Source organism: Eumetopias jubatus, unplaced genomic scaffold (genome assembly GCF_037043125.1).
Source record: "Eumetopias jubatus isolate StellerSeaLion01/CBP00866 unplaced genomic scaffold, mEumJub1_p1.0 scaffold_5, whole genome shotgun sequence".
NCBI lineage: Eukaryota > Metazoa > Chordata > Mammalia > Carnivora > Otariidae > Eumetopias > Eumetopias jubatus.
The window spans coordinates 40524777-40548321 of NW_028274811.1; the positions used below are offsets into that span (position 1 = coordinate 40524777).

A 23545-nucleotide genomic window follows, 5' to 3' on the forward strand; every position below is an offset into this window, starting at 1 on the left:
TCACATATGACATACTATATGTTGGCTAACTGAACATAATTAAAAAAATAAATTAAAAAGAAGAATTGAAAATCACTGGCATTTGACTATGGTAATGATTTTTAAAATTAACAGGCTGATTCCTCCCCAGAAAATGCTTTTGCTAATGCAGTTCTGGTGACAATGTAGAATACCTATTTCTTTGGGGTACACCTTGGATGACGTGGACTTTGAAAATGCAAGTTACACCCTAGATTCCATTCCCCTGTGGTTACTCATCTGGACCACATACATGCAGGACCTGTCTGAAAGAGACCTAGGCATCAAGCGGGCTCCACCAGTGAATCATCCCTTTAATGTAGCAAAACCTTAGAGGGAAGAGTAGGGAGGATATATTGGTTGTTAGGAAAACGTAAACTACAGGTAGAAAATGACATCCTCAATTAATAAGATCTAAGGTGCGACTCACATAATTGTTCTAATTTTTAAGAATGATGGAGAGCATGAAGCATTTCTTTAAGTTGGTAAGAGGTCCCAATAAATGCCTAAATTGTGCAAATTTGCATATGGTTTTAGAATGTGATTTATAAAGTAGGTGGAGATCCCAGCTCCCTTGATCATGTCTACATATATTTGTCTCAGTGTGTGTTTTAGTACCCTGGGAAGTGTCTTGACACAGAAGCTGAGCTAGACAAAGGAGCCTTGATCTGAGTGAGCTAACTGGCACCATGAGAGTATTGAGGGTGTTTCTGCTCCTCTCTCTGGCTCTTTTCAGCATTTTCTCGGGTAAGTTCATTTTTTTTTCTTAAAATTAAAATCCAGTATTCATACTGAACTGGAAATAAGGGTATTTATCTACCATATTTCAAAATCCTAACAATTGACATTAAAGGCCAATTCTGAGATCATTGTAATGGTGATAATGATTGTGATGATGAGAATGGTGATAGTAATGATAAAAATAATGTTTTGTTGAGCATATACTATATTCTAGGCATGTCCTGAGGGCTTTTCTGCATCATCTCCAATACACACGGCAAGGTATTCATGTTTATACTGTACATATAAAAAAAACTGTAGCATAAAGAACTTAAAATTGCCAAAGGACTTGTAACGAGGAAGTAGAATTTAGAATTTGAATTCAGGACTTCTGGATATTACAGATGTTTGTTCCACAGAACTAGTCTGGAGGATGAGTAATTGTTGTAACTGGTAGTTTGGCTTCCAAGACAAAAGAAAGATTTCCTGTCCTCATTATTCTTATAATTGGAATTTAAATAACTGAAATTGAAACAAGGAGGAAGAAGGCAACTCGGAGAATGCTTCCGGAAAGTTATGGAATCTTAAAATGCCAAAATGTATATGCTGGTGGTGAATTAATTCTTCAAGCAAGGGAATATCTTTGGCCACTTTAATGAGCAAGAGTCATATATTCTATCAATTCGGGTTGTTTAAAGGATAATACAGTTCAATCTGATATTTTTCATCACAGGATCATATGAATGAACAGTTTCACTGTACCTATTTCTTTCCTTCTTTATTATTCTACTCTTTGCTGTTGCAGTGGACAAAGCACATGCTAGAGACTCTGGACCCAGCACCTAGGCCCACCTCTTCCACTAATGACCTGTGTCACCTGGAGAAATAGCACAGCATTTCGAGATCTTCTCTCATCTGTAGATTGCCAGAAATGAGATTGCATCCTGGGAACTTCCATGTCTGATACAGCACTTGCAACAAAAGTAGTTGGAAGTTTGCTGCTATCAGAGATTTTTTTTTAAGATTTTATTTTTTTATTTGAGAGAGAGAGTGCATGTGAGAGTGTGAGGCAAGGTGGGCTGAGGGGAGGGTTGGGCAGAGAGAGAGTCTCAAGGAAACTCCCCACTGAGTGTGGAACCCTAGGTGGGGCTCAGCCTCATGATCCTGAGATCATGAACCAAAACTAAGAGATGCTTAACCGACTGAGCCACCCAGGTGCCCCAGGTCCTATTTGATCTTATAGAATGGAATTTTCGAGCGACTGTCCTAAGAATCTTTATTTTTTGGTTGTTGTTGAAATTGTGCTTTTGTTGTTGTTGTTTTAGTGGAGAAATCCTCCTTTTTTTATTGAACTATAGTTGACATGGAGTGTTACATTAGTTTCAGGTGTACAACATAGTGATTCACCTAGTATGTACGTTCTGCTGTGCTCACCACAAGCATAGCTCCCATGTAATAACCAGCCACGTGGCTGCAGTAAGGTGGGCAATCACTACAGCAGATGTTCATTAACTTCCTTTTAAATTTAAAGCCTTGTTTCTCCTTTCCCCTTGAATAGAGAATACACTTGAGGTATTTCCAGGTGTTCTCCTGCAAGTGCAGGCCAGCACTTGAGAAGGACTGCACTCATGCAATTCTGTCAACAAAGTGCCCTTGGGCTTACACGTGAGAAGTGTTGTTGGCTTTAGGAATTCTGCAGTTATGGCCAGATCAAGATTCAACAGCTCATACTAGAATTCAACCCAAGACCTTTATTATATCAGTATTTTATTTATTTTTTTAAAAGAAAGATATCAGAGTTTTTTTGTTTTTTTAAGATTTTTATTTATTTATTCACGAGAGAGAGAGAGAGGCAGAGGCAGAGGGAGAAGCAGGCTCCCCAAGGAGCAGGGAGCCTGATGCAGGACTCAATCCCAGGACCCCGGGATCATGACCTGAGCCAAAGGCAGACACTTAAACATCTGTGCCACCCAGGCACCCTATTATATCAGTATTTTAAACCACTGAGCTAATTAGCCACAACTTAAAATCACACACATAATCCTAAAGATGGAAGGAGAGAGAGAGAAGCAAGACTGTATTTGTGGACTTTTCTTTCAGGAATTTAGAAAGATGTAGCAGGAGAAATAAATCACAAAAAACAAGAATGAGTTTGTCCTTACGAGTCTATATTTGGGCCAAGTCTCCAAAGCTGGTTGAGTATAAAGGGCAGAAGAGCAATCTGGGGCTCAAAGAACAAACAACAAACGTACTGTCTTCCCCAGCTGCCTGGGACAAAGGCTTTGGGGAGGGTTTGCATGCGCTGAACCCTGGACTGTCAAAGTAAGAGGAAACTTTCCAACCCAACTTCTCTATCTTGAAGCCAGAGATGACAAGGTCATTCCCATAGTAAATTCGTGACTCAACCAGGACTGTCACATGAATCTCCAGATCCTTAAACTATTTCCTCTAACTTCCCCCCAAACCTCCAAGAAATATTACCCATTGTGGTCCATGTACTTATATCACTTTTGAAGTGTCTGCTGCACCCTGAGAAGTGAACAGGTGTAAACAATAAAACTACCATACCATGACTTGTTCAGGTGACCAAGAATCAAGAAAAGGTATGAGAAAAGCTCGAGGGTGTCCTAATTTCACAAATCCTGCTTTTTACACATTCAAAGACTACATTGTTTGGATTTTGTGCTTTCTTTTCAGGTGTCTTCAGTCAAGGAAGACAGGTCAGTGTATATTTTTTACCTATTCTTCAGACCTGGGTGGCGTTTGGCTAGAGGTTTGCCTATGGGTAAAAGAGCAGAAACAAGGAACATGCGGCCCAAATGCAGAAATCAGAAGTAATTCATTTTTTTAACTACACCATCTCATTGAATATACTGTTTACAGTTTTAAAGACCCTAAACGCCTATTCTCAGATTTTGTTAAAGTGAAATGAGTGTAAGTTAAAATAGGACAAATCTGTCATCACACTAATGCTTAGTCTCTGATTTCACTGTGTGATCTTGGGCAAGTTACTCAGCTTTTCTGAGCTGTAATTTCCATAACTATAGAAAAACAATAATATTATTCACCTCATAGAATTAGATTTAAGTTACATAATCTCTGTGGGAGCATTTGGTAAACCATAGAAGGATAACTTAGTGATCAATCATGAGCAGCTTCTAAAGGAGATATTAGGCCAGAGGCTCTTATTTTCTGCTTAGAGAGCAAGCTTGTTCAGTGTGTTGCACTGAGTATGTACAAAGAGATTCACTAGAAATTAAATACAATTGGGGTTAAAAATTGGAATAGGCACAAGTTAAATTCTTTATTTGGCTGATTTTTTTTTTCCAAATTAATCCACCACCTTTTTTCCAGTCTCTTGTTCTACCAAAAGACAACACAAATAAGTGGTGTTTGTTCTGCCAACCCTGCTCTTGTGTCTATACTGAATGTGTTCACTTGACTTTGGCCTTGGTTCTTGGTTAGCTTCGTTGTGCTCAAGAACTTTTGGCATCAAAAATTCCCAGACACTACTGCCAACTGATTGGAGTTGGCAAAGGAGCTAAAAAATATTTTCCAACGCTAGTATACCTACCACTTGCATAAAACTTTTTTTTTTCAAATTTTAGCATCTCAGAAATTGAGATGCATCTTACAATGGATGATACCTTAGAATGAACTGCCAGTGTGTTGTGTGTGTGTGTATGTACACGTGTGCATGTACACTTGTGTTTTAGTGTACGCACACGTGTGTTTGTATCGCTATATGTAATTATACACCTTAAAATGGATTTATTCTTATGTTTAAATGTATATGGTAGCATAATCTATGTTAAATATCAAAACAAACAGAGAAAGGACATAAGATCCAGACAAACATTCCATATCCCTTTAGGTAGTAAAATATGATAAGGCCATTACACAGAGATTCAAAATAAATGGAATTTAACCCCAGTTTTCTCATTAACACACAAGTTGCTTTTCTTTTTTCAGCGTGGAATTCCAGCTTGGATTTTTAGCGATTTCTAGGGTTCGTTAAAATCTGCTATTTACTGGTTCTATTCCTATAGACGGACCCAAGTCTTAGAGTCTGCTTGCCTGAGGATCCTGGGGGCTGCTTCCTCAATATGCAGATCCCCAGGCACCATGCCAGGCTTACTGAGTAATAATCACACAGCTGAGGAGTTCTGATCCTACGTTCTTGGTATTTATCTGATGCTGGAAAGCACCGACTTTGGAGCACTCAAACACCCTCAAGACAGTATAGATGAGTCCTTGTTCAAATCCTTGCTGGCTGTGTGATCTGAAGGGTGTCTCTTCCCTTCTCTTTGCCTTTGTTTCCACATCTCTAAGATGAAAATACAGATTCAAGCATCTCCAGAGCCCTGTTCTGGCCTTAGGTATCTGGATTCGTATGAACAAAGCCTGCCTGGCCAAGACTGCTATCTCTTTTGCACTCAAATATCAAGGGCCAGGAGGGAGCCACCATTCAGATGGCACAAAGGTGACGTTTCTCTTCTGTGTGTCTGGAAGGATGATGGCAGTCCCAACGACAAGCAGAAATTGAAACTAACCTTGGGAGCATGTCTGCTCAAGTCTGATCCAGCCAGGACAAAAGGGAGAGCAAATTTTCTCTTAACACCAAAGTCAATATTCTCATGCCAGGAAGTCTCTCCATGATGGAGCACCTGAGGGGAAATTAGAATGAGCAGCTTAAATTATTGATTTGTAAAAGTTTCATGTTCTTTCAAAAAGAGTGTTCAAACTAAACAAAAAGCATGTTCCTGGACTTTGGGAATTCGTAGTCCTGTAAAATTTTCCCTGTAAATATGAGTGACTGATAAGCTGCCAACTCCTTAATTTGCCAAGTAGGAATATTAAATAACATAAAAATAAAAATCTAATAATAATAATTAAAAATAAAACTACTATTTACCATCATCAGCCTTCATTAAAGAAATTATAGTATAATACCAAAATGCTTGAAAGACATAATCTCAAAACAAGGATGGTTTTTTTGAACAGAATACATTTTACTTTTAGAACCACTCACTACTTTGTTTTTATTTCCTTACCAGGCTGGGTATTTGGGAACCATATCCTTAGGGAGCTGTTTAAATTAATATTCCAGATTGGAATTAACATAACAAACTGCTCAAAAATAAATAATTGTCAACCATTTTCTTTTACAATAATTTTGAAATATCTATGTTTATTTTTGTTAGCATTTTAAGATAAAAGCATGGTAAATTTTAGTATAATTAGTAAAACAATGCTCCATGGCTAAAATATGTTTGGGGCTGTTCATTTTTCTAATTAGCTTGCTTTAACTTATAATTAAGATACTGACAGGTTACCTAAATATAACTTGGCAGTGTTAACCAGCATCTATACTTTAACTACAGATAGGGAAACTCAGGCTTCAGAAAGAGGACTTACCTCACTCAAGGTTACCAACAGCAGTAAAGCTGTGCAGTCACCATCTCAGGATGCCCAACTCCACATTGAGTGACCATCTGTGGCTCCATGCTGCTTCTTTTTATGGGGGGGAGGGGTACAAGGAAAGGGAGAGTGAATCTTAAGCAGGCTCCACACCCAGCACGGCGCCCAATGCGGGGCTCGATCTCAAAACCCTGAGATCATGACCTGAGCTGAAATCAAGAGTCTGACACTCAACCGCTCAACCGACTGAGCCCTTCCATGCTACTTCTGATCAGCAACGGGAAGCCGTTTTGCAGGGCACGTGAATGCATATTGAGCATCATAATTTTCTGAGCAAATAAACACATGTTAGTGTTTACTATCCTCAGTTCTTAAGCAAAGAAGTACTATAATGAAAACAGTAGTTTAGGGGTGCCTAAACTAGTATTTTTCAGTAAAGGGGAGAATAGATGAAGTCCTACACTCTAAGGTGTATGGGTGTGATTGTGTGTGTTTGCAAATTTTCATTGGCTTTATTTGTAGAACTAAAATGCTAGAGTAAAATATCAATGATCCTGACTCTTTAGTTGATTGAGTAACCATACAAGCTCATTTTCCAGACAAGTTAAATAATTTGGTAGTGCCCATTAGCAAAAAACACTGATTTGGGTACTAAAAGTGTCACTCTATTCCAGAGTATTTTAGAAGGCACAGTTCTTTGAAGAACCACAAGAGGTCGGGCTGATACTAAACACTGGCACCCAAGTGCCTAAACATGGTCTTCAGAAGCTGAACTCAGGATATAAATGGAGGTGCTTATTAAATCCAACACCAATTTTTTAAAAACACCAACAAATTCACTAAAATAGGATAAAAATAATGGGCTCCAAAAATTGTAGATTGTGATTTAATTTATTGTTAATATTCATAATAGCAATCTTGCACATACTTGGAGATTTACGAAGTGTTTTCAAAGGATTTATCACTACGATAACCCCAGAAGATGGGCATTACCAGCCCCGTTAAAGATGAAGAAACTTAATCTCAGAACAGTCAAGTTTTTGCACAAGGTAATGTAGCTAATCAGTGAAAGAAGCAAAATTCAGAGCCAGGTCTGTCTGATTCCATCTACAGTGCCCCAACATGACAGAGCAGTAGGGGATTCTAAACAATTCAGGGAGGGGAGAATTTCAGCTCTCTTGGGTTTCCTAAATCCCTCATAGGGGAAACTTTCAAAGAGGAGGAAACAATCCTACCATCCCCTTAGTCTAGACCTGCTTTGACTTCCACTGAGCAGCCGGTTGTTTGGGTTCCATGTATAGTAAAAGGGGAGAGGACATTTAGGCACAAGAAAGGTATGACATTCAGAAATCATAGCCCACTTCTCCTCCAGTTGTGAGAGCCCTGGTCTCTTCCTAGTCCTAGCCCTGCTATGCCCCTGCCTTGCTCTTTGTTTCCCAGAAGGGATTTCTGGCTGTCCCTGCAAAGGCATCATTCACCTTCCCTGTCCTCCGGGGCTCTCGGGGAGTTGTCCTTTTCTGTCCGCAGTCACCATGCTAAAATTTCTCACACACTGAGTGAAGAGGAGCTTCTAGATATAAAAGAGGAAGCACTTGGGCAAAAGTTGTTATTTCTCCCACCCAATTGAAGATCTAAGGACTTAGCTTTATTTAAGCCACTTTATTGAGAGAGTCACTCACTGCTCAGACTTAAACCATCAAAGGTGGAAGGGTCCTCAGAGACTGTCTAGTCCAATGGTGCAGTTGAAGCAGGCCTGCCATCAGAAGCTTATTTTCCACATCCTTGCCCAGGGCTGTTTCAAATATTCTACCCTGACTTTCTACAATTCCTCTTGACCACCTCTGATCCTCATAACAATGCTCAGAATGAAGCATGGAAACTGTTATTTTTTCCAAGTCTCTAGTAAGCAAACTGAATCTCTGAGTACTTTGCCCAAGATGACACAACTAGCCAATGGTGTGTAGCAGAACAAATTCTGTAACAGGATTCCCTGGCTCCCTTCAGGGATCACTGGAGGCCAGAACAATCGGAAAGCGCGAAGTGTGTCTATGTTCTGAGGAAGTCTGTTCATAGGCCATTTGATTGGGTTTTCATTGTTGAAATCTTGTATTCTTCCAGGTCATTCCCAGGGGACAGTGGAAGGGGAAAAGTGGGCTTGGGGAGGGGGTGGCATCTAGACGCTCTCAACAGCAAACCCTCCCCAACTGCCTCTTTCGTATCGCTTTCTGAAGGACAAAAGAGGCTGGATGGCAAGACCAGAGGGCCAACTGCCAGGGAAAGGTGTCTTAAGGAGGTGTCTCTCTCATGTAAGAGACTTTGTTTTTTCTTTTTCTCACTGACCTGACTGTAGAGACACATGTATCTCTGACCAAGATGCCCTGTCTTCAGCTTCCACAATGCCCATGCCTGGCCCACTGTGGCATTGACCACACATCGTGCTATGGTTATCTGTGTGTTTTTTTTTTTAAGATTTTATTTATTTATTTGTCAGAAAGAGAGAGGGCACAAGCAGGGGGAGCAGCAGGCAGAGGGAGAAGCAGACTCCCCGCTGAGCAGGGAGCCCGACACAGGCTTGATCCCAGGAATCTGGGATCATGACCTGAGCTAAAAGCAGACACTTAACTGAGCCACCCAGGCGTCCCAGTTATCTACATTTTCTCTGCTTCCCTCATGCAGATGAGATGGTGAGCTTATATTGTTTATAACTGATTTCTCTCTGTATCACCAGAGCCCAGCACTGTGTCCTCCAAATAGTAGTTACCCATTGGCTGTTTGTGGAATAAATGAAAATATCAGAGATGATTCTGGCGTTTACAATCCTTTCTTGACTCAAGCACAAAGCTGCAAATGTGTACATCAATGACTTAAGTATAAAATACATTAGCTTTTGAGAAAATTATCCTATGATTTATAAGGCCCCAAATATTTTCCAGCCTTTTTTCTGTTTGGAGACCTAAAGGAAAGATTACTGTCTGGGAGGTAGTATGAGAGGATGAAGTTCTTTAAGAGCTTTGGGGAAAAGTAGAACTTTAAGTGGGACTATGAGAAGCCTATCTTCGAGGAGCCATGCCCTGAGATCTCTGATAAGTACCATACTGCCCAACCTCAACAGTACAAGTGCCAAATTTCAACAAACATCTATATTTAATAGTCTCAGGTGCCTTAAACCTGTTACATGTGATAATATTTTTAAACTCAGCAGTGTGATTCTTTTGTTGAGTGTTTCTCCATACAAACCATTAGAGGGCTTTATCAATATATAATGGTTTACTAATATCTTAAACAAATAATTCATCTCACCTATGCCCATACATTTCTCTAATAAGGTATTTTAATGAAGTCTCCATGTCGTGACTGTAAGTGTGGTCAAGGGTGCATAGTGACAGTTGATCTTTATTTCTCTCAGTGAGGACGTGTTGGAAATCTGCCATAGTAGATTGTTGGAAATTCTAGACCAGCAATAAGAAGGAATATGTTTAAGCACTGGTCTCAGTGACATCTGGTTGTGTGGCATTGGTAAGCCACATAATTTTCCTGAGGATCACTATTCACATCTGTAAACTAGTTAATATAACATCGTTCACTGTATATCTCAGGGTTACTGTGAGACTCAAGTCACATAATCCATATAATAGTAGCTTAAATATTATGACTCAATTAATAAACATAAGACAGTGCTGTTTTAATGGAACTAAGATGGAGTAAAGTATGGTACCTGTGTTCATGTTTAAATGTTACTTCAGCCCACACAACTGACATTTGGAGGAGTTCAGTTTTACCTATTACATATTGCCTGTACTGTGGAATAAAATGACTCAAATGCCATTTGCACACCAAATATTACTCAGTTGACACTGAATTGAAAACTCTAGACTACTTCTGAGAGACCGCTAAAACTAAGGAGAAATATTAGTGCATAGGTACTACTATCCCTTCTACAGAACCCATGATGATAATTACTAATTAGTCATAGTATGTGTTCTCACCAGGGTTGGATGCACCCTCAGAATCCTTCTAAATAGAGCAACTTAGGCAGCTATTACTATGTTTTGATAGTAGGCACAAAAGTTCAAATTGTACAAATAGACTTCAAGACAGAGTAAGTTAATAATAAAGACATTAGACCGTTGTTTTCAAGAGATAATAAATGGATATAGCAGCCAACAGGGAAAACTAACAAGCCATCAGATAACATATGGGAACCCCATGCAAGAATCATTCATATCTTTATAGAACAAGGCAGAAGGACTGCAATTAGAGTTAAATTAATACAAAGAAAGAAAGAAAAAGAGAGAGAGAGGGGAAAGAAGAAAGAAAGAAAGAAAGAAAGAAAGAAAGAAAGAAAGAAAGAAAGAAAGAAAGAAAGAAAGAGAGAGAGAGAAAGAAAGAGAAAGAAAGAAAGAAAGAAAGAAAGAAAGAAAGAAAGAAAGAAAGAAAGAAAGAGAAAGAAAAAAGAAGAGAGGGAGGAGGGAAGGAGAGAAGGAAGACAAGGAAAGGAAGAGAAAGAAAGGAAAAAGCAAGCAGCATTTAAAGTCGAAAAACTACTCTCCGAATAATTAAGTGTTGGAGCAAAAAGTCATACCTACAGCATTTACCTCACTCCTTATATAAGAAGTAAGCATCTGCCTTACATCATTAACTTACTCCTGAATACCATAACTACAGAAATGGGCTTCCTGTGTCTCAAAGAAAGAGTCTCATTTACATTTAATAAGTTCTGGTTAAGCAGATAAGGAAAGCTATTTTTCTATTTCAGGAAGCTTTACATTGGGAGTGCGTGTGTGTGTGTGTGTGTGTGTGTGTGTGTGTGTGTGTGTGTGTAAGCTTGCTGTCTGAAGCTTCTGTTCTGAGGGATAGCTCCATAGACTAGAATTCACTAATGTCAATGTCACCGTGCTTACGTTGGTAGATTGACTGTGGTGAGTTCCGGGATCCCAAGGTCTACTGCACACGGGAATCTAACCCCCACTGTGGCTCTGACGGCCAGACATATGGCAATAAGTGTGCCTTCTGTAAGGCGATGGTGTAAGTATCATACTCATCAAAATCAGAAACATGAAAAGAGAAAATTTATCTTGGAGAAAATTTATCATCAATAAAAATATTATTCTATCCAAATTATTTTCAGACATTTTCTTTTATACCAAATTATATGTTACTAAGGTAACAATTTCTATTCATTCCTCTTTTATTTTGATGAAAAAGAGCCGTTCAACAAAGAATAGAGGAAAAGATTATCCTTTAGAATGCAGACTAGTCAACCTTTACATAGTATACTAAGAAGATTGCATCAAGGACCCATATGTATTGAATTTACACGTTTATAAGGAACAGAACAGATGCTATCGACTTTAGCCAACAAACTGTGACCTTCCCAAGGGATCCGTTTATAATTAATAAAAATTTATTCAACCAATCTTTTAGTCTAATTGATTGCCCTAAAACCAAGGAAATTATAACCCTTGTTAAAGCCAGATAAAAGTCTCTCACTCCTCGCCATTTTCTGGTATGAGAGTTTTCTGTGAATGTCTTAATTTCACTGAACTTCACTGTAGAATGCCTAAGCACAGGGATTATATAACTACCTATTAACAATAACAGAGCCAGGCACATGGAATGAAATTAATAAATTAATATGTGCCTACTTGCTTATGTAACATATCTGATTAATTAATACCAAACTTTCTCAGAGAAAAACGGCAGTAGGGTAAACAGAGATTTAATTTAATGGACACATTACTGAGAAGGACTGAATATATAGCCTGCTATAAAATGCCAAATACCTGAATATTTGGTTCAACCTCTTACATCTTCTATGAGGACTATGACACTAGAGTACCTTTGCCATTATCTCTCCCGTCACTTTAACCTTTTCTGTTTGTATGCATATTTCCTCTCAGAGAATGAACAATTGAAACCAAGAGGTCAAGCCTGGGTAAAAATCTGAAATTTATTTAAAATTCATGTTTTCTGTAATTTGTCCCAATGTCATCTCTGAGTACATTTAATTAACCTCTGCCAAATCATAAATATGGATACCTGTAGAATCAAATGATTGCAGGGACTCTGCGTAGTCGAACCTTTTTCCAACCTTTGTAATGAATAATAACAATATTACACTGAGCATATATTTGTCTTTCTCTTTTACAGGAAAAGTGGTGGGAAGATCAACCTAAAGCATCAAGGAAAATGCTGAATTTTGTGCAGTGTCTGTGCTGACTTCCAGCCACTTCTTTTCTCACTTCTATTTTTCTCTAATGGAGCCTTTAAATTTATAAAGGTACGCCTTCTACTCTGCCTGGCTCTTGGGTAGTTCAGTTTATATCTATTTCCCTGGATTTGCTTGTTAATAAAGTAAATTCTGTAGAAGCATTGCTTGTGTTTTTACTTTGAGATCAAGAAGACATACGGATACATTATGGAATAATTGACCTGGCATAAACTTGGATAAAAAGACCTGTTTTTTGGATCTAAATCAACCAAGCAGTCACTGGGATCTTGGGAAAACCCCTTCCCCTTTCCTATTCTTGGAGTTGCATGTAGATGATGAGGGATTTTTAACAATGTGACAATACATTATGTTTACAATTATTTTACAGTACCTATTATTTAAATGGTAGATCACATAATATTGTTTCTTCCTAAATTCAGGAAAAGTACTTTATATAAAAATAAAACATTCATCCTCCCTAGACCACAGTTTTTTCATCTCTATGGAATGGTAGATTTATGCAGAGAGATGTTACCCTTTATGTATACTATTGAATAGGACCTAACCAAACTGGGGGTGCATCTGATCTTTAGACCAAGAGCCAGGGAGATTAGGTTATGCTAGGGAAAACATACACTTCAACTCTTTCAAGGGTGGGATTTGTGCTCTTCTGTGCCTAAAGACTATTCCCCTTGCTGGAGACAAATGCCCACATAATACATAGTTCAGATAAGGCAATTATAAGAGGGTGGATCGTTGAGTCACATGGACCAGAATGTGAGTCATGGGCTCTCACATAAGCTATGTGTCTTTGAACAAGTCAATTGACTTCTTTCATTTACAATGTACTCACCTGTAAAATGGGGATACTAATACCTACCTCCTAAATTTATTGTGAAGATTAAGAAAATGATACATGTAAGCAGTTAAGTAATCTCTGATGTGTAAGGAGAGCTCGAAAATCAGTAGCTTTCACCGTTGTGCTCCATCATCGGTTTCAGCATGATACTGATGTCTTCACTGCCCAGGATATTTTTGTTCTTTTTCTCAGTATTTACACAGTTTTTTTTTTAAGATTTTATTTATTTATTCATGAGACACAGAGGGAGAGATAGAGGGGGAGAGAGAGAGAAGCAGAGGGAGAAGCAGGTTCCCAAGGAGCAGGGAGCCTGATGCGGCACTCGATCCCAGGACCCCAGGATCATGACCTGAGCCGAAGGCAGACGCTTAACCATCTGAGCCACCCAGGGGCCCTTGTTTTTTTTTTAATGTCTAACTTCCGTTCCTTTATTTTTTGAAAATTCTCATCATGTGGGGTTTTTCCTCTGTCCTGCTTTTATCTGTATACTAAGTGCCCTGCTCATTAGCGAAATTAAGCTCTTTTCTCCTCTTCAGTTTCTGCTCTCTGGTGTAATTTAGTTACTTCTAATGTAGACACGTAGGCACTACGTGTAGTTTGGAAACTGAGTCATTGTGCGTGTTGGGACATGTTACCTCTCGACGTGGCCCACTTGTCCTCTCTGCTATTAGAACTGTCCCCTCCAGCCGGGCCAGGTTCCCGTCAGCTATCCCCACAAAGTGTCGGTGTCCACCACTGGGTCCTGTCCTCCTGGAAGGCCTCTTGTGCTGCCTTGGGCCCCTCCGGCTACCCTTCCTTCCTCATACAAATCTCTTGCCTGCCTTACGACTACCATTTATTTCAAGGCTTTCAGGTGCCATAAGTGAGTAAATAATTCAATTACTATCTCTTGAATAGTTCTGAGCTATTCTTTGGGAGTGGAAGGCCAAAAATCCTGTATTTCTTAGAAAGAAGAGCAAGTCATATATAAAATAATCAATGATCAGAATATAGGAGTTTAGGTTCAGAGATATATACCTTTGCCAAACCTCAGTGAATACACACTTAAGATTTACGCATATCAGAGTTTACAAATTTGACATCCAAATAAAAGAATGTAAACATGTAGAATAGTAGTATAGTCTTAACTGCGATATGCAAGTGATGTTTTTCAGACAGAATGATAGTGATGTCTGCCATTTACTTTGAACTGCATCAAAGATGGATTAATGGGCAGATACACGAAAGAGCTAGCCTAGTAAAATAGTAAGGATACAATCTAGCTGGTGGGTTCCAAGGGGTTCACTCTAAAATTATTTTAATATTGCTACACATTTAAAATTTTTTCAGCAAAAATGTTTCTTTAAATGGTTTTTAAAAAACACAGAGGTTCTTCCAACAGAAGCAAATATTCATAATTCTGATTATGTTCCTCATTACGGTGAGAGCCAGGACAGAACACACTGTTTTAAGTATGGTTTGTACTCTTCTCTTCAACGCATAAGAAAATAATTAATTTGATCCAAACATTCATATCTATCATTATACCTTTGAATGACCACGGGAACATTGTCAAAACCAGATCATACCAAATTCATAAGCACTAACTATCCTCAGGCGTTTTTCTTTCCCCTCCAAGGGTTGCCAAGTCACGTCTTTCTCATCTGTTCACCTCTTCCTGGTTTTTGGAAGCTAAATTCACTGCAGAAATGATGTGCTGTGTCAGTGAGTAGGCTGAGGGGACCTCGTCCAGAGGCTTGCCCGTGCCTATGTAAAGTTTTCTTGAAGTAGTATACATAAACATATGCACCCCACACACATCCTCTAAAATTGAAAGGGGAACAACAGGGGGAAAAAGGCCAGAGAAAATAGTAACTAAGGTAAAAGACTGAAATAACTCACCACAAAAAATTAGGTTAACCAATCTATCACTGATTACCCGTGTTCCCAGTGATTAGCACCCAAACATGATCACATTTAAATTTAGCAATTGTCGTGAAGTTGCAGCCCCATTGCATGAGAGAGGTAGAGAGATATAAATGATTCATCCACAATCTCATACCCGGGGAGCAGCAGAGCCTCTACTTGAGATGGTCACATCAATCCCCTATTCCTAAACAACATTTCACATAATAGTAGTAATTTGAATGACTTGGATATAAGTGTTGAATTGGAGGGATTAGTCCTATATGTTTGGAGACAACAGAATTAAAAGTATTCATAAACTTAGCAAAGGCTTAAAAGAAGATGCAAAGAGGGTGGCAGCACCTACCATAATTCCTAATGTGTGAACACTGATGTTAATTTTGTGATGGGGCTACAGCTGTAGCCTGAGGATCCTTCAGCTATAGCCTGAGGAGTCCTGGTTCAAAGGGTTTACTAAATCTGAACGAGGCATTCTCTGAAATGTTCTTGGTCTTTCTCTGACTTTCTTCTTTTCTTCCTCAGAGGTGGTATCTGGGACTTTACAGAACTTGAGTGCATTTCAGTGTTGTACTTTGACCTAAGGGAAAATAAGCAGAACATATGTCTCCTGCTTTTGTGTGAGAAGATTTAGACCTAACCTAATAAGAGAAGGGTATCTTTGCATGGCCCCATTTAGCTCCCTAGTCATCCTTTAGATTTGATAAGACACATACACTAAAAGAATGCACATCATAAAGCACAATTCCATAAGTTTTGGTATATTGTATCTCCATTTTCATTTGTCTCAAGTGTTTTTTTTTTCTAATTTCCCTGTTGATTTCTCCTTTGACAATTGGGTTGCTGTGGTTTCTTTTTTTTAGAACTGTGTTGTTTAATTTCCACATATTTGTGAGTCTTCCTGTTGTCCTCTTATTACTGATTTCCAGTTCCATAACTTTGTAATTGGAAAAGATATTGATATGACTTCAACTTCCTTAAATTTGTTAAGACTTATTGTGAGGCCTAACAAAAGATCTATCCTAGAGAATGTTCTGTATTCTGTTGCTGTTGGATGCACTGTTCTGTTCCACTTCATCCATCTGGCCTAAAAGTAGTTCAAATTCAATATTTCCTTTTTAATGTTATGTCCTGATGATTTAGCCTCTGTTGAAAATGGGATATTGAAGTTCCCTACTATTATTGCTTTATTGTCTATTTCTCCCAATAGTTCTATTAATATTTGCTTTATATATTTTGGTGATCCAATGTTGGGTGCATATATGTTCACAATTGTTATATCCTCTTGATGAAACAACATTTTATCATTATATAATGACCTTCTTTGTTTCTTGTTAAAGTCTTGATGAAAGAAATTGTAGAAGACACAAATAAATGGGAAGATATCCCATGTTCAGAGGCTGGGAAGAATTAGTATTGTTAAAACGTCCATAGTACCTAAACTGTTCTACAGATCGAATGCAATTTCTATCAAAATTCCAATGGTGTTTTTCACAGAAATAGAAAAAATAATCCTAAAATTCATTTGGAACCAAAAAGACCCCGAATAGCTAAAGCTATTGCGAAAGTCTTGAGAAAGAAGAGCAGAGCTGGAGACACCACTCACACTGATTTCAGATCATGTTATACAGCCAAAGGAATCAAAGCAGTATGATAGTGGCTTAAGAATGGACACACAAGGGTGCCTGGGTGGCTCAGTTGGTTAAGCGACTGCCTTCGGCTCAGGTCATGATCCTGGAGTCCTGGGATCGAGTCCCGCATCGGGCTCCCTGCTAGGCGGGGAGTCTGCTTCTCCCTCTGACCCTCCCCCCTCTCATGTGCTCTCTCTCTCTCATTCTGTCTCAAATAAATAAATAAAATCTTTAAAAAAAAAAAAAAGAATGGACACACGAACCAATGGAACCGAATAGAGAATCCAGAAATAAACTCACCCATAAATGGTCAACTAATCTTCAAGGAAGGTGCCAAGAATACGAAGTAGGAAAGGTAGTCTTGTCAATAAATGGCATTGGAAAACTGGATATCCACATGCAAAAGAATGAAATTGGACCTTTATCTTATACTGTATACAAAAACCAACTTGAAATGGATTAACGACTAACTTAAACATAAGACCTGAAGTTGTAAAACTCCTAGAAGAAAACAAAGGGAAAATCTCATGACTTTGGCTTTGACAGTGACTTTCTGGATATGGCATCAAAAGCACAAGCAACAGGTGCAAAACTAAACGAGTGAGACTATGTCACACTGGAAAGCTTCTGCACAACAAAAAAAATCATCAAGTAAATAAAAAGGCAACCTACAGAATGGGAGAAAATATTTGCAAAGCATGTATCTGGTAAGGGCTTAATATCCAAAATATATAAGGAACTCATACAACTCAAAATTTAAAAAATGATTAAAGAATGGGTAGAGGAATGAATAGATATTTTTCCAAAGAAGATGTATAAAGGTCCAATGGACACATAGAAAGATGCTTGACATCACTAATCATTAGGAAAATGCAACAAAAACACAATGTGTTATCAGCTCACACCTGTTAGGATGGTTATTATCAAAAATTCAAAAAGTAACAAGTTTTGGTGAGGTTGTAGAGAGAAAAGAACCTTTATACATTGTTGGTGGGATTGTAAATCAGTACAGCCATTATGGAAAACAGTATGAAAATTTCTCAAAAAAAATTAAAAATAAAACTACCATGCACTTCAGCAATCCCACCGCTAGGTATGTGTCTAAAGGAAATTAGATCCTGATCTCAAAGAGATTTCTATGCTCCCATGTTCACTGCAGCCTTATTCACAGTAGCCCAGATATGGAAACAACCTAAGTGGCTGTTGACAGAGGAATAAAGAAAATTTTGTGTGTGCTGTTAAAGGATAAATTGAAGCACACTAAAATTTACACATTTATCTGGGTAAACATTGATTCAAATCAGGCAGCACCAAACTTAAAATGGTACGAAGCACTTACAGAAGCTAGAGGAAAGGCTTTTACACAGAAGATGCGGAAGCAAAACAATTACTCAGCCTGCCCTACCTGGAGCAGTTGCCTTGTTTGGGAGAGCCTAGCTGGCTGTTGGCCATTAGTTATTCCTACATCCCGTTTCCTCGGATTCGAGTGCGTTGACTTTGACTTAGCTTGGATTCGCTTACTACATAGGCTACCAAGGCCTTAGAGCCACTTCAGTCCAATGTCCTCCTACTTTAATTACTTTAAGTATGTATAACTGAATGTTACTCAGCCAAAAAAAAAGGAGAAAATCCTGCCTTTTGCAATAGCAAGGATGAACCTAGAGGATGTTATGCTAAATGTAATGGCCAGACACAGAAAGACAAATACTGCATAATGTCACATATATGTGGAATTGAAGAAAGTCCAAGTCACAGAACCAGAAAGAAGAATGGTGGTTGCCAAGGGTGGGAAGGGCAAGGCAGAATGGGAGGATGTTGGTCAAAGGGTACACATTTTTAATTATAGATGAATACATGAATAAGTTATGGTGATCTACTGTACGGCCTGGTGACTATGGTTAATAACACAGTATTGAAAAAGTATGGAAGATCATCAGCTGAGAAAAGGAAGATCATCATAACCTGAAAAAAGATCATCAGGTTAGAATGACAATGGCAGTTACCTGAATTATTTTATTTTTTATACAAATAGTTTGACTTCATAAATACAGCCCTCAAGTTCTCATTACACAGAAAACTGTTCACCTAATAAAATCTAACCCATTTTGTGGTCATAATTTTGTTAGATGTGCAATGCTTTGAAAACAGTTTTACAGACTTCAGCAGACATCGTTAAATACTTTCCTACTGAGTATTTCAAGAGGCACTGAGCCCCTCCTACAGGTGTCATAACTAATTATAGGTTAATTTCTGGGACTTACTGAAAACCTTCATACTCTTTTATATAAGTGAAACCGGCACAATCTCAAGAACACATCACCGCATATGACTTCATGCCTGCCTCCCTAAGGACAGCAACTTTTTTTTCTCAAATCCTAGAATCCAGGAAGAGATTTGCTTCTTCTTGTTAATACACTTTACCTGGCTTGTTTGAAGGGCATTGTTGCACCATGCTGCCTAGATGGGCAACTACAATGCTGCAGAAACACACCGACAGGGAAGCTCTGTTAGATAGAAATACGCCGAAGACAAAAACAAAAAGATGGCAAAGGGAATAATCATTATTTTTCATGGATTTCCTTCTTGGCTTTTCCAGCTAAAATGTCATCTCCTCAATGCGCACTTTGGCCATCTTTGTGCTCCTCATCAACTGTATCTGTAGTGTTCTTGGTACATCTGTAGCACCAATAGTCTGTCAGTCTATTTTCTCCAGGGATATTGAGTCCTTTGGAAGAAACTGGATTTGGAGTTAGACAGATGTCCTTGGTTTGGGTCCTACTAGCAATTGTGGGTTAAACCCTACCTTTCTAAGCCTCAATACTGTCACATGTGCAATAAAGAGAAGACTTGACATATTTAGAAAAATGAATAAATATAATGTGCAGAAAGTCCCCATACAAACTGTAAAGTGATACATCATGTATCTATAAGGAAATATGTTTTTAATAATAATAATAGTTTTTATTGTTATGTTAATCACCATACATTACATCATTAGTTCTTGATGTTGTGTCCCATGATTCATTGTTTGTGCATAACACCCAGTGCTCCACGCAGAACGTGCCCTCTTTAATACCCATCACCAGGCTAACCCATCCCCCCACCCCACTCCCCTCTAGACCCTCAGTTTGTTTTTCAGAGTCCATTGTCTCTCATGGTTCGTCTCCCCCTCCGACTTACTCCCCTTCATTCTTCCTCTCCTGCTATCTTCTTCTTTTTCTTTTTTCTTAACATATGTTGCATTATTTGTTTCGGAAGTACAGATCTGTGATTCAACAGTCTTGCACAACTCACAGCACTCACCATAGCACATACCCTCCCCAATGTCTATCACCCAGCCACCCCATCCCTCCCACCCCCAACCACTCCAGCAACACTCAGTTTGTTTCCTGAGATTAAGAATTCCTCATATCAGTGAGGTCATATGATACATGTCTTTCTCTGATTGACTTATTTCACTCAGCATAACACCCTCCAGTTCCATCCACGTCATTGCAAATGGCAAGATCTCATTCCTTTTGATGGCTGCATAATATTCCATTGTGTATATATACCACCTCTTTATCCATTCATCTGTCAATGGACATCTTGGCTCTTTCCACACTTTGGCTATTGTGGACATTGCTGCTATAAACATTGGGGTGCACGTAACACTTCGGATCCCTACATTTGCATCTTTGTGGTAAATACCCAGTAGTGCAATTGCTGGATCGAATGGTAGCTCTATTTTCAACGGTTTGAGGAACCTCCATACTGTTTTCCAGAGTGGCTGCACCAGCTTGCATTCCCACCAACAGTGTAGGAGGGTTCCCCTTTCTCCACATCCCCGCCAACATCTGTCATTTCCTGACTTGTTAATTTTAGCCATTCTGACGGGTGTGAGGTGGTATCTCATTGAGGTTTTGATTTGGATTTCCCTGATGCCGAGCGATGTTGAGCACTTTTTCATGTGCCTGTTGGCCATTTGGATGTCTTCTTTGGAAAAATGTCTGTTCATGTCTTCTGCCCACTTCTTGATTGGATTATTTGTTCTTTGGGTGTTGAGTTTGATAAGTTCTTTATAGATTTTGGATACTAGCCCTTTATCTGATATGTCATTTGCAAATATTTTCTCCCATTCTGTCAGTTGTCTTTTGGTTTTGTGGACTGTTTCTTTTGCTGTGCAAAAGCTTTTTATCTTGATGAAATCCCAATAGTTCATTTTTGCCCTTGCTTCCCTTGCCTTTGGCGGTGTTTCTAGGAAGAAGTCGCTGTGGCTGAGGTCAAAGAGGTTGCTACCTGTGTTCTCCTTTAGGATTTTGATGGACTCCTGTCTCACATTTAGGTCTTTCAACCATTTGGAGTCTATTTTTGTGTGTTGTGTAAGGAAATGGTCCAGTTTCATTCTTCTGCATGTGGCTGCTCAATTTTCCCAACACCATTTGTTGAAGAGACTGTCTTTTTTCCATTGGACGTTCTTTCCTGCTTTGTCGAAGATTAGTTGACCATAGAGTTGAGGGTCCATTTCTGGGCTCTCTATTTTGTTCCATTGATCTATGTGTCTGTTTTTGTGCCAGTACCATACTGTCTCGATGATGACAGCTTTGTAATAGAGCTGGAAGTCTGGAATTGTGATGCCGCCAGCTTTGCTTTTCTTTTTCAACATTCCTCTGGCTATTCGGGGTCTCTTCTGGTTCCATACAAATTTTAGGATTATTTGTTCCATTTCTTTGAAAAAAGTGGATGGTATTTTGATGGGGATTGCATTGAATGTGTAGATTCCTCTAGGTAGCATTGACATCTTCACAATATTTGTTCTTCCAATCCATGAGCATGGAACGTTTTTCCATTTCTTTGTGTCTTCCTCAATTTCTTTCATGAGTATTTTATAGTTTTCTGAGTACAGATCCTTTTCCTCTTTGGTTAGATTTATTCCTAGGTATCTTCTGGTTTTGGGTGCAATTGTAAATGGGATCGACTCCTTGATTTGTCTCTCTTCTGTCTTGTTGTTGGTGTATAGGAATGCCACTGATTTCTGTGCATTGATTTTATATCCTGCCACTTTACTGAATTCCTGTGAGTTCTAGCAGTTTTGGAGTGGAGTCTTTTGGGTTTTCCACATAAAGTATCATATCATCTGCAAAGAGTGAGAGTTTGACTTCCTCTCTGCCGATTTGGATGCCTTTGATTTCTTTGTGTTGTCTGATTGCTGTGGCTAGGACTTCTAGTACTAAGTCAAATAGCAGTGGTGATAGTGGACATCCCTGCCGTGTCCTTGACCTTAGAGGGAAAGCGCTCAGCTTTTCCCCTTTGAGAATGATATTTGCTGTAGGTTTTTCATAGATGGCTTTTATGATATTGAGGTATGTACCCTCTATCCCTATACTCTGAAGAGTTTTGATCAAGAAAGGATGTTGTACTTTGTCAAAAGCTTTTTCTGCATCTATTGAGAGGATCATATGATTCTTGTTCTTTCTTTTGTTAATATATTGTATCACGTTGATTGATTTGCGGATGTTGAACCAGCCTTGCAGCCCAGGGATAAATCCCACTTGGTCGTAGTGAATAATCCTTTTAATGTACTGTTGGATCCTACTGGCTAGTATTTTGGTGAGAATTTTTGCATCCATGTTCATCAAGGATATTGGTCTGTAATTCTCCTTTTGGATGGGGTCTTTGTCTGGTTTTGGGATCAAGGTAATGCTGGCCTCATAAAATGAGTTCGGAAGTTTTCCTTCCATTTCTATTTTTTGGAACAGTTTCAGGAGAATAAGTATTAATTCTTCTTTAAATGTCTGATAGAATTCCCCTGGGAAGCCATCTGGCCCTGGGCTTTTGTTTCTTGGGAGATTTTTGATGACTGCTTCAATTTCCTTAGTGGTTATAGGTCTGTTCAGGTTTTCTATTTCTTCCTGGTTCAATTTTGGTAGTTGATACATCTCTAGGAATGCACCCATTTCTTCCAGGCTATCTAATTTGCTGGCATAGAGTTGCTCATAATCTATTCTTATAATTGTTTGTATTTCTTTGGTGTTGGTTGTGATCTCTCCTCTTTCATTCATGATTTTGTTGATTTGGGTCATTTCTCTTTTCTTCTTGATCAGTCTGGCCAGGGGTTTATCAATCTTGTTAATTCTTTCAAAGAACCAGCTCCTAGTTTCGTTGATCTGTTCTACTGTTCTTTTGGTTTCTAGTTCATTGATTTCTGCTCTGATCTTTATTATTTCTCTTCTCCTGCTGGGTTTAGGCTTTACTTGCTGTTCTTTCTCCAGCTCCTTTCAGTGTAGGGTTAGGTTGTGTATTTGAGACCTTTCTTGTTTCTTGAGAAAGGCTTGTATTGCTATATACTTTCCTCTCAGGACTGCCTTTGCTGTATCCAAAGATTTTGAACAGTTGTGTTTTCATTTTCATTGGTTTCCATGAATTTTTTTGATTCTACTTTAATTTCCTGGTTGACCCATTCATCCTTAGTAGGATGCTCTTTAGCCCCCATGTATTTGAGTTCTTTCCGACTTTCCTCTTGTGATTGAGTTCTAGTTTCAAGCACTGTGGTCTGAAAATATGCAGGGAACGATCCCAATCTTTTGGTACCAGTTGAGACCTGATTTGTGACCTAGGATGTGATCAATTCTGGAGAATGTTCCATGGGCACTAGAGAAGAATGTGTATTCCGTTGCTTTGGGATGGAATGTTCTGAATAGGTCTGTGAAGTCCATTTGGTCCAGTGTGTCATTTAAAGTCTTTATTTCCTTGTTGATCTTTTGCTTAGATGATCTGTCCATTTCAGTCAGGGGGGTGTTAAAG

At 38.8% G+C, this 23545-nt stretch overlaps 1 protein-coding gene across 1 annotated transcript; it reads left to right on the forward strand.

The window, feature by feature from the left end:
* Positions 1–707: 707 nt before the first annotated feature.
* Positions 708–12355, forward strand: LOC114220993 (serine peptidase inhibitor Kazal type 6). Its single transcript, XM_088023636.1, has 5 exons — positions 708–765; positions 3436–3458; positions 8391–8465; positions 11069–11184; positions 12310–12355. The coding sequence occupies exons 1-5, from the start codon at positions 708–710 to the stop codon at positions 12353–12355; spliced, it is 318 nt and encodes a 105-aa protein (XP_087879762.1).
* Positions 12356–23545: the final 11190 nt, after the last annotated feature.

Excerpts from the sequence above, each read along its gene's own strand:
- LOC114220993 (XM_088023636.1), top strand. The coding sequence starts at position 708 with ATGAGAGTATTGAGGGTGTTTCTGCTCCTCTCTCTGGCTCTTTTCAGC. Across the intron at positions 766-3,435 it reads TCTTTTCAGCATTTTCTCGG|GTGTCTTCAGTCAAGGAAGA; the intron begins GTAAGTTCATTT and ends CTTTCTTTTCAG. Across the intron at positions 11,185-12,309 it reads GCCTTCTGTAAGGCGATGGT|GAAAAGTGGTGGGAAGATCA; the intron begins GTAAGTATCATA and ends TCTCTTTTACAG.